Source organism: Chrysemys picta, chromosome 2, assembly GCF_011386835.1.
Source record: "Chrysemys picta bellii isolate R12L10 chromosome 2, ASM1138683v2, whole genome shotgun sequence".
Lineage (NCBI taxonomy): Eukaryota > Metazoa > Chordata > Testudines > Emydidae > Chrysemys > Chrysemys picta.
The window spans coordinates 203618260-203630379 of NC_088792.1; the positions used below are offsets into that span (position 1 = coordinate 203618260).

General features: G+C 39.9%; 1 protein-coding gene across 5 annotated transcripts in view; it reads right to left on the minus strand.

The window, feature by feature from the left end:
• Positions 1-705: 705 nt before the first annotated feature.
• Positions 706-12120, minus strand: part of TWSG1 (twisted gastrulation BMP signaling modulator 1) — a 52611-nt gene continuing 41196 nt past the window's right edge. For all 5 annotated transcript variants that reach the window (XM_042843292.2, XM_042843288.2, XM_005282649.4 and 2 more), the window contains one exon: positions 706-3224. In XM_042843292.2, coding sequence (XP_042699226.1) covers positions 3043-3224 — 182 coding nt within the window. In that variant the 3' untranslated portion in view covers positions 706-3042. The remainder of the gene's footprint in view (positions 3225-12120) is intronic.

Genomic DNA, 12120 nt, shown 5'->3' on the forward strand with positions numbered 1-12120 from the left:
TTTACAGATATTAGAAATCTGGGGCTGAGAGACTAATTGACTGTTAAAATATTTTATATACTACATGTCTGTGCTTTAACGTATCAGATAGCAACAAAGAGAATTTAGTTGATCAAGAATTTACCTGGGATTTGTACCACTGATTGTTACACAGGGGCATTTTTTATTGAGTACTTAAAGTTTAAGGATTTACAATTTTATAGTGAGTGTTTAATTATATAAGTTGCCCAGATGCTTCAACTGGATAAGATACCAATTCAGCAATATGCTTCACTTCAACCCCGTGTTTAAGTGCTTTCCTACAATTAGGGCCTAACTGAGATGTGTCCCAACAATAAAATATTTATTATTTTTCCCTCCATGCCATGTAAATTACATAGTATTCTCCTATAATGGGATTTTCATAGATAAGAAAATTTCAGAATGTTACACAAATTGCATTTTGTAGGTTTCATGTTTTATATAAAGTAAATACATTCAGTTAGAAGCAAAATTACAATTTCATCTGTAAAACAATTTTCAAGCTGCTAAAAAAGCACTTTGTCACTACACCTTAAGAAAAATAAAGTTATCAATTGAGACTACAGTAATAGGATTAAAATTAGTGAAATCACTAAAAATAAATTTATACTTCAACTCCATTAAAAGCTTTTGCCCTGAGAGCTTAGGAAAATGCAGCAGTGATAAAAGAATCACACAATGCAATAATGTCTCATTATTTATTAAAATACTTGTTTAAACAAATGAAATATAAGAAAATACATCTGATGTTGCCATAGATCATTTGCATACACACTGAGTTTACAGCACAGACTCTCCGGAGACCATCATACATTACAAAAATAGAGCAAACCTAATTTAAAGTGGACTGTCCTTACAAACAAAAACTTTTCAAGGTATTACACACACAAAAATTTACCTTTTGTGATTTTCCATGATTTTTATGGACATTTAACTCTTTAAAACAGAGGTTCTGTCTCCCTCCACACACAACCTCTCCATCCCTCTTACTTGATCTTGAAGTAAAATCATAATGTAAAGAAGGGTGATGTCATAAATCCACGCAACAGGGTCCCAAATAGACAATCAACTTGATTTGTCTTAAGATTCTGAAACCACAATATTTTACATTTCAAATAATCCAGTATATGATAACGCAAAGCCTTCAGTGTGTCACTGATTTGCAGGGACACTTGTAAAATGTTTTATTAAATCTTGATCAGAAATAATGTATAATCCTCAAGCACACAAAATACAGATACTCACAACATAAGCATATCCTCTCTCCCCCTTCACTATAGGAAATTCATGAAGAATTTCTTTGCACCCCCCAAAAAAATGGAAAAGATGAAAGGAACAAACCATAAAAAGAAGAAGAAATAACATTTCCTTCAGTTTAGGCTGATCTTTGCCCTTCACCCAGAAACCATGAATTCAAAACTTTTCCCCATAAATCCCAACTTTAAATAGGAAAAAGTTTTGTTTACCACCAGTTCAAAAGTTTAAGCAAACCTCCAGCTTTCAAGTAATACCTGGAAAAGAGTTAAAAAAATTAAGTCCTGCACAACAGCAGACATTTTTAGATTTTTCTTATTTGAAGAGTTGTATGTATCAGGATAACTAAAAATTCACCAAGTCAATTTTTCAAATAAAATGAGAGTTGAAAATAATTGATCTCGGTGTTTAGGAACACGTTGGTAGGAGGCAGTTTGACCTAGAGAGGTTGAGGCGAGAGGGAGAAACAGGAATAGTCAAATCCATCTATATAAAAAATTAGTAAACGTAAAAAAATTTATTGTTATAAACACTATCATGAGTTTCTGGCGAGATCACAATTGTACTCAGACTTTATTCTTGTGGTTTCTATGCTATCATCACAGGAAAAACCTAATGGTACCATAGTAATTACCTTATAATTTGCAGTTGCCTACTACTCCATATATTAAAACACAGCAAAATGGACAAAGTGTTCCATATTCAGAGAATGCTCATTTGTCTCAGAGGATAATTACTTCCCCATTAAGTCCTTTTATATCATAAATCTGAATCAAAACCAACCTCAAAGCCAAACCAATCAGTTAGAATAAGTGTTCCACAGAGCAGTACCAAATGTGGTAATGTGACAACTGCCAGCTACTCAACAAATAAACTTGCTGAGCTTATTAGGATATGCAGTTTAATTCCCAGTTTATACATGCTATTTTTTCTGTTCATAATAACCACCTTCCAAATTTGCAGCACAGCACTGAGTTTCCAGGGATAAGACAACCCACAAAGAGTGCAATAGCAAGTGGACATGACTAAACTTACCAGCTTTATTTTGGTTTATAAGAAGGGTGCACTGATGGGAACAAGATTTCTTTATGAAATGCAATACCTTGCCTGCAGGAATGGAGGCATATAACAGCTGGAGGAATGATGTCACACACATGGTATTGTAGTGGGTGGGACACCCTGCTTAGGGCTGGGATTTTATCTATTACAGTTCCAGTTTTGAAGTTGGAAAAAAAAATGTTTTCTTATTTTTGAGGACATTTTCACAATAGGAGTCTGGGCCACTGGTGTCAGACCATAAGCCACTGGAGTCTTATGGCTCTTATACTGGAGAGTTATAAAACATACACGGAAGAGCTTTATCTATTTGAGCACTTGTGGAACTTCTAAATAATGGGAATCTTGTTCAGGCTTCACTATTCTGAACTGCTAAATACAACATTACATTCTGAAAATGAGTATAGGCAATATATTCAGATCAAAGCAAAACAATCAGGACAGGAAGCATGAGGATGGTTATGCTACTCGACTAAGAATAAGGAAAAAATAAACAATACAGTGGAAACATTTGCCAATTTGCATTGTTTACAGGATTTAAAAAGAAAAAAAAATTACAGCTATGTTTTGAATTGTATACATCTTTTCTCAAATCATTCATGTTTAGTTGCTCCCAGAACATATCCCATAATGCAATACTTCCAATCCCCATCTTTTTAATTAAGAGACGCTGCTTTGGCCTCCACATTACTATTATACAGCTTCTCTGCTTCAAAACATGCAGTTCATACATTTTACAGTTTTACTGCCATAGTCGATACATTCTGGCCCAATACACTCACAGCAGGCATTGTGAAACCACCGGTATTTTGATGCTCCCATGGACTCACAAGAGATCTTGCACTGATGTATTGACATGCAGTCATCAAAATAGACCACAGTGCACATGTTTTCTAAACAAAGGGAGAAAAAATTTAAAAAGGTTACTTTAGTTAAGTATTTAGCTGTCAGATGTTTGAGTGTAAGTCATTCAAACTACGTACCACAGGGGAAACGGAAGGGTGAGGAGAGGAGAAGAGGTGAGAACATAGGGCCTGCTCTATCAGCCTGGATACTTTCTTCATATTGTGGCTCTAACCCCCTTGTAGGTAGTACAGTAGTCTTTACTTCTATGATCATATACTATTTCTCAAGTACATGGTCATACCACTTTTTGCACATTACAAAGTGCACATTGTAAAATGCAGAGTGGATAAGGCAGGGCTACACAGGAGCCCTTGCCTCAATCACCGAATGTCTTGGGTGCACCTACACTGCAACTTGGATCATGCTTGCCAGCACAGATAGACAGACCCGCCCGGACCCCATGGATACATACTTAGGCAGCTAGTCTGAGCCGCCACCTGTGCTACCTCTGGCTCCACTGTTATTTTTGCTATTCTAGCTCAAACAAAGTTAGTGCTTGTCTGTCTACTCACACTGGGAAGTGCCCTCCCAGTTGCAGTGTAGATGTACCCCCTTCAAAAAGCCTGGTTTTCATGAACTCTGCTCTACACAGTACTGCAAGATGCTGCAGATTTATATTTAGGATTATACAAAAAACATAAGGAATATTGTATTGCTTGAAAGACAATACAGTCATGGATTCCAATACAGTCCAACTACATACACGAGGGAGCAGAGATAAGATTGCACATGCAAACCTATTTTTGGCATTTCCGGAGTTGAGTGCTTACCTGTGCAAGCTAAAAGTATTTTTAATTGAATTTTTGTGAAATACCAAGTCTGCAAAGTGCTTTAACAGCGATTTATCATTTAAACAGATAATATATAGATCAAAGATCAGATTAAAAAAGGCAAGTAATTCAGTGGAGATATATATAATCATGTTTCATTAGTTCCATCATTTCTCTATTCTACAGTAGCTTAGTACCACAGACTACCAATCCAGTTTTTAGCTGAGAAATTGTTAGATTGCTTCCTGCTGATGCCTATACCAATTCCAACTCTCCCATTTGCCACCTTAAATTCCATGCTAAGCTTCCTTCTTGGATGCTCATAGCATCATCTCTAGCCTTCAATCTGTTAATCTTAATCCCAGCTGCAAGCTTCTCTTTGCAGCATCCCCGACAAGCTCACTCTTCTTCAGGGGTGAAAGTAAGTCCAGTGACTTACCGGTACGCTGGGGCCAGCTCTGGCCCCCGGAAGGGGTGGGGCCTAGGGCAGAAGGGGCGTGGCTGACGGAGTCAGAGCCAGTCCCAGCCCACCCTGTAAGGTAAGTGCCCCTCCACCACTGGGTAGCAGCAGCAGCCCGGGGCTCCGGGGGCTATTCAAAGGGCCCGGGTCTCCCCTGCTTCTACGGCCCCAGCCCTGTAAATAGCCACCGGAGCCCTGGGGAAGCAGCGGGGCTCCCGTGGCTATTTAAAGAACCGGGGTGGCAGAGGCAGCTGGAGCCTCTGGGCTCCGGGGGCTATTTAAAGGGCTCAGGGCTCCCCTGCTTCTACCGCCCCGGCCCTTTAAATAGCCACCGGAGCCCCACCGCCACTACTTCAGGGCTCTGGCGGCTACTTAAAGGGCCGGGGCGGTAGAAGCAGCGGGAGCCCCGGACTTTTTAAATAGCCCCCAGAGCCCCGCAGCCCTACCCCAGGGCTCCAGCAGTGGGGCTCTGGTGGCAATTTAAAGGGCCTGGGGCTCCAGCCCCTGCTGGAAGCCCCAGGCCCTTTAAATTGCCCCCTGGGGAAGCCGGGCCGCCCCAGTACAGCAAACTGGCTCTTGCCGGTATGCCGTACCGGGGTGTACCGGCTTACTTTCACCTCTGCTCTTCTGGCTTCCCTGTGCCAGGGGTTAGTGAAAGCTTACACTATCTAGCAATTAGACTGAGGTTTCCAGCTCTGCTGTGGAGGGGCTAAATACAAGTAGGAGATCAATTAATGGGGGATAGCCATTTCCTAGTCAGCAAATCATCTCTAGTACTAAAAAAATTTTGGGCAAATGTGTAAAGGCACATGCCAATTAAAGAAAAAAAGGAAGTGATGGATTAAAGAGACATCCCAAATTCTAAGCTATTATTTTATATATATTTTTAATGGATGACCTTCTGTGAGTGAGAGACACAAGCTTTCGAGCCTACATAGAGCTCTTCTTCAGGTCTGGGAAACATATTCAGTGTCACAGCTAAACATAAGGTGGAACAGATTGTTTACCATAAGTAGTTAACATATATTTCGAGGGACCATTCAAGGTGAAGTGGTTGGTTAACACCCCACCAGTCATAGTGGGAAAAAGAAGGGGGTGCAACTGTGGGGGTTGTTAATGGGTTACAGATTGTTGTAATAAGCCATAAATCCAGTGTCTCTATTCAATCCATGATTTTTAGTGTCTAGCAAAGTTATGAATTTAAGCTTCCAGGCTTGTCTTTTGAAAGAGTTTTGCAAGTTTCCTTTGAGGATGAGGACTAATAGGGCAGGTCTACACTACAAATTTACATTTACACAGCTGCACCGACGTAGTACGTCTGGTGAAGATGCTCTAAGCCGACAGGAGAGCGCCCTCCCCTCAACTTAATAACTACATCCGTGAGAGGCAGCAGCTAAGTCGGTGGGAGATCTGCCACTGACATAGCGCTGTCTGCATATGGGGTTACGGTCAGTATAACTACATCGCTCAGGGATGTGGATTTTTCACATCCCCGAGCAACGTAATTATACCAAAGTAAGTATGTAGTGTAGACCAAGCCATAGAGTGATCACTTTGTGAAAAGTGTTCACCTACAGGTGAGAGGGTGCTTTTATTTTTTATCATTTTCCTGTGTGAGTTCATTTGAGACTGTAGTGATTTTATTTAGTTAATGGGCCACTTCACCTTGAATGGTCCCTTGAAATATGTGTTAACTACTTATGCTAAACAATCTGTTCCATCTTGTATTTAAATGTGACACTCTCAGTACGTTTCCCAGACCAGAAGAAGAGCTCTATGTAAGCTCAAAAGCTTGTCTCTCTCACCAACAGAAGTTGGTCCAATAAATATTGTCTCACCCACCATGTCTCTCTAATATCCTGGGACCGACACAGCCACAAACACCACTGCATACATTTATAGATTTGTTTGCTTAAGTCCACATAATTCTTAATATAATCAACATTTCTCCCCACTCCAAAAACAAAGGTCATGTCTCTTGGGAAAAAGCAACCAGCAGCCCAGCACTTTTGAATAACTACACTAACAAACTAACATGCACACTAGGGAGGAAAGATCTTTGTTTCCAGGATACAGATTTCAGTTTCCCATTTGCCAGTGATTTATTATGAACTATTAAGAAAAAGCCAATTTTTACAAGTTATGGTAGCTCTATTGACATCATCCTTAATCCATACCAAATCATAGAAGCATTGAACTGTAAGGCTTGAGAGGTTATTTAGTCCATCCCTTTGTGCTGATGCAGGACCAAGTATACCCTCGCTAGTGTTTGTCAAACCTGTTCTTAAAACCTCCAATCACAGGGATTCTACAACCACTCTTTGAAGCATATGCCAGAGATTAGCTATCCCAGAGTTAGAAAGATTTTCCTAATATCTAACCTAAATCTTCTTTGCTGCAGATTAAGCCCATTACTTCTTTTCCTACCTTCAGTAGAAATGGAGAACAATTGATCGCCATCCTCTTTACAACAGCCCTTAACATATTTGATGACTTATCAGGTCCCCATTCAGTTTTCTTCCCTCGAGACTAAACATGCCCAGTTTTTATTAACCTTTCCTCATAGATCAGGTTTTTCTAAACCTTTTATCATTTTTGTTGTTCTCCTCTGGACTCTTCTCCAATTTGTCCACATCCTTCCTAAAGCGTGGTGTCCAGAACTTGACACAGTACTCCAGCGGAGGCCTTCCCAGTACTAAACGGAGTGGGGAAATTACCTCTTGTGTCTTACAGATGATACTGCTGTTAATACACGCCAGAATGATATTAAGCCTTTTTTGTAACTGTATCACATTGCTGACATATTCATTTTGTGATCCACTATAACCCCAGATCCTTTTCTGCAGTTCTGATGCCTAGCCAGTTATTCCCCACTTTGAAGTTGTGCATCTGATTTTTCCTTCCTAAGTGTAGTACTTTGTGTTGGTCTTTACTAAATTTCATCTTGTTGATTTCAGATAAATTCTCCAACTTTTCAAGGTCCTTTTGAATTCTAATCCTGTCCTCCAAAGTGATTGCAATCCCTCCCAGCTTGGTGTCATCTGAAAATTTTATGAGCATCCTCTCCACTCCATTATCCAAGTCATTATAAAAATATTTAATAGAACTAGGTCCAGGACAGACCTGTATAGGACCCCACCAGATACACAATCCCAATTTGACAACGAGCAAAGACAACTCAGTCTTTCAACTAGTTTTGCGCCCATCTTTTATAGTAATTTAATCTCTAGACCAGGGGTCGGCAATGTTTGGCATGCGACTTGCCAGGGTAAGCACCCTGGTGGGCCGGGCCAGTTTTATTTACCTGCTGACGCGGCAGGTTCGGCCGATCGCGGCCCCCACTGGCCGCGGTTTGCTGTCCCGGGCCAATGGGGGCGGCGAGAAGCGGCGCGGGCGAGCGATGTGCTGGCCACGGCTTCTCGCCGCCCCCATTGGCCCGGGACAGCGAACCACGGCCAGTGGGGGCCGTGATCGGCCGAACCTGCCGCGTCAGCAGGTAAATAAAACTGGCCCGGCCCGCCAGGGTGCTTACCCTGGCGAGCCGCGTGCCGAACGTTGCCAACCCCTGCTCCAGACCATATTTCCCTAATTTGTTCATGAGAATGTCATGTGAGACTGTCAAAAGCTTTACTACAATCAAAATATAGCACCTTTACAAATAATGGAGTTGGACTTGTTTTCCTCCTTACTTTGACATTGCAGATTTATACTTAAAGAGTGATAAAGGAGACCTAACACTTAACAAAATGTATAATTTCAAAAATGGTTATTTCTCAGGAATGGGAAGCTTTTTGTTTGAGTTGGCTTTTAATAGTCCTAGTCACCAATTCCTTGCTCCAAGGAGACCAAATCATCTGTGAATACATACTTGGATCCTCCCCTCTCCTCTGCATTTGAAAATCTCTCATAACAATAGAATAAAGAAACAAACAAGTTGTCTGATGCAGAAAAAAGAACAAAGCAAGCACACTGTTTCTGCTACATCATTGACTCTCTCTCATCCAGCAGTCCAAGAACAAATCTTTGTTCATATATGACAGGTGATGGAATTCTGCCTGTTGCTTCTAGCAAGTTCAGAAGCCCTTATCTAAAATGATTATTTCTTGGACTGGTGAAATGGGGCCATGTAAAAAAAGTTACACCTACAGGTTCACAATGTATTCTGGAAAATCTATTTAACTGTTATCAATTTCAAGAACCAATTATGTAAAACATCCACTTGATTGTCTCACTGTGGATAAAAGGATGTTACTTATTTCAGTAACAGTTTTCACATATGTCAAAAAAGGAATGTGGAAGAGAAAGTTCTCAGGGGAAGAAAACACTGCAGATAAATAACTCATTATCTCAGAAAATGAAGATTTTTTTTTTTAATTCAGAATAAAGGGAGGTTTGTGTGGCAGAGAGAATAATGTACAACAAAGTCTGAATTCAAAGTAATCAAAACAGGAGAGCCTCATGCTTCCATCAGCATGTTGTCACAATCTTCATGTTTTCCAGTGCAAGCAATAATTATAAAAGAACTACACTACAGAGTACTTTGGGAAGTCACAAGTTCAGAGCACACCACGTCTGATGTGCAATATTTGTCTTTAAAATCTTATCTATGAGATGAAAAATTCTTCTGATCCTCTCCAAGCCAAACTATATTTACAGCATTGCCAACAAATGAAAGAGACACAATACATTTCTCGTAAGAGAAAATAATTAGGTAGTCATATACAGTGCTTTTCATCAGTAGATCAAAGCACTTAACAAAAGAGATAAATATATTATCAAAATAAACCAGTATACAATTTTCTGGTAATTAAGGATGATAAAAGAGAGACCTAGTTCAACATCCACCTGTTGTATCCAGTAAGCTAGATACACTGTTGGTGACAAACTCTCTTCCTTGGTTGGCGTTCCAGAAGAGGGTGAATTCAGAGCCTATCCAGAGAGTAACCAATGGTTAATGTAAAGACACCCTTCCCTGCACTATGGATTTTGTTTCATCAGCTGCCAAAAGATACTCTGCTATCCTTCCTCCTGCTGCCAAGATTCTGTCATCACCTGTGACAATTAAGTTCATTCTAAAAACTGCAAGTTCTGAGCTCTGAGGCCACCAAAAAGGAGTTTAAGCTAAATATGTGGAACAAAAAATGTGATTCCCAGAAAAACAGCCTGAAGTTGTGACTCAAGAGTTGGCAACCCTTGGTATGAACAATTACCACTGGTTCCAGAAGTTCAAAATAATATCTAAAGTGTCAGAGTCAAGTTGGTGAGGAAATCAGCAGCATGGTAACAGAATGTGATTTTAAAGTCCAATAGCTCGCAATGTGCCAGGGCTAGAAAGGAATGCTTTGCACCAAGTTCCAGCTTCCCAGTGATATAAAGCAGTCCTTTCTAGCCCCAGTGGTTCATGAGGTATCTGTCATTACAACTTTCAGTGGTCCCTTGGGCTAGTGATACTATTTTCAGTTCTAGATGAGTACTGAAAAAGTAAGTCCAACACCTCAGACAAGTTTAGTTTCAATCTCTGCATAAGCATTGTATGGAATCAAAGCAGTCAGAGAGGCTGTGGCAGAACATGGCAAGTGTAGTTTTAGGCAGGGCCCATTCCAAGTTTTGTGGGACCCTATACAAAATAACGTACAATAAGCTGGGTCCCATCCACCTCTGACAATCCCCTCTTTCAAACCTCTAGTTATTGACAACACACCCCCAGCTCCAAAGCTAGGGAAAAAGTGGAGGGGGCATATGGAAGCCAGCATTGCTCCTTATGGACAACAAATAAAAGAGTCATGGGTAGAAAGAGGATATCTGGGCCGTACCCTCTTAGCATGCAATGCTAATGCCAGATGGCAGGTGTCCACAGAAGGAAGACAAACTGAGCAGAGAGGAACTACAGCATGCAAAAAGCCCATATGTCTTTCTAGTAGCCCCATTACAATTGTTAGCAGCACTAGTAGTGGGACTGATGGATATTTGGCATCCAGGGCCCTAGATGCGCAGGGCTTTATGGGATTCCATAGGCTTAGTGGACTGAAGAGCATCGCTGACTGTAGGATATGTTGGTATTTCTAGCAGAGCATTTTTCTTGTAGATGTTTTAGCTTGAAACAATACGGCTGTTGTTGGTTAGCCTATGCACTGTCCTACTTATCTGGTTTTGAGAGTCTGAATACCATGTATATGTATTTTGTAGTACTTGTGCTTACACAAGCTGTATGAAAGCCTTCCTGCACAAGTTACATATACTGTGATTGAGCATATTATCTGTATGTCCATACTGCCCAGCAGTTTGTATTCCTCCTCCAAGTACATGATGTTGGAAGCAATTTTTCACCTTCCCCATCTACAATCACTGAAGATCTCAAAAGGATTAGATCTGCTCAAGTTTCTTAACAATAAAAAGTTCACTTTTATTTCTGTGCTGAATTCCTACCATAGCCTGTTAATAAAGGGCATTGAGTACCTATTTCTAAGTTTAACTCAATTGTCATTCTTGGAATTTAGCAGTAGCATGCTGATCTTTGAACCTAATATTGAATACAATGTTGCTTATGGAACAGGCAGTCTCATGAAATAGACAAAACAACACCTGGATTTTGGACCTTTCCCACTATGAATAAAATGCAAATTGTTATTAGAACAAGTTGCCCTTTTCATAAAGTCTTGAGAAAATTCCCCCCCGCAAAAAAACTCCAACTTTTCATCCAAAAAGGCAGCAAGTAAAATTGACAAATGCCTTCCCGAGTTACGAACATCAGAGTTACAAACTGACTGGTCAACCACACACCTCAATTGGAACAGGAAATATGCAATCAAGCAGCAGCAGAGAGCAGCAGCAACAACAACAAAAGCAAATACAGTACAGTACTGTGTTAAATATAAACTACTACAAAATAAAGGAAAAGTTTACAAAGAGAGTTGACAAGGGAAGGAAACTGTTTCTGTGTTTGTTTCATTTAAATTAAGATGGTTAAAAGCAGCATTTTTCTTCTGCAAAGTAAAGTTTCAAAGCTGTACTAAGTCAATGTTCAGTTGTAAACTTTTGAAAGAACCATAATGTTTTGTTCAGAGTTACAAACATTTCAGAGTTACGAACAACTTCCATTCCCGAGGTGTTTGTAACTCTGAGGTTCTACTGTATAATTCACATCTTTAAATATGTACTGTGTGCACATATGGCTTTCTGCAGCTTACCATTTAACATTGTTACTTTCATTATTCTAAAACCAGAGAGCAAATATTTTAATAATGTCAAACACAGATATGAAGTAGATGTTTTCTGACCATATGGTTTCCTGCATCTGGAATTAATTTATTTTCTCAATGTTCCTTAAAATCAAAGGAAATTAGAAAAGTCTCTCTCTGAGTTCCATTTAATGAAGAACAGTCTTGTTTAGAAACAAAACTAGGTCAGAGGTTCACACTTATATGGAAATGCAATAGGTCTCTATCAATTGTATTCCTTTCATTAGTTAAATAAAAGAGCCAGCACAGGAAGACCAGCACACAGTTACCAACAGTCAAACACAGCACTGCTTATAGATATGACTAATAAATCAGACGGTATTCCTCTTTAAAAAAAATTAAGTGTTAAGAAATCATTTAGATAAGACGAAAGAACAGTTTAAGGAGTTTCTCTAAGTTTCATGGGAGGGTGTCA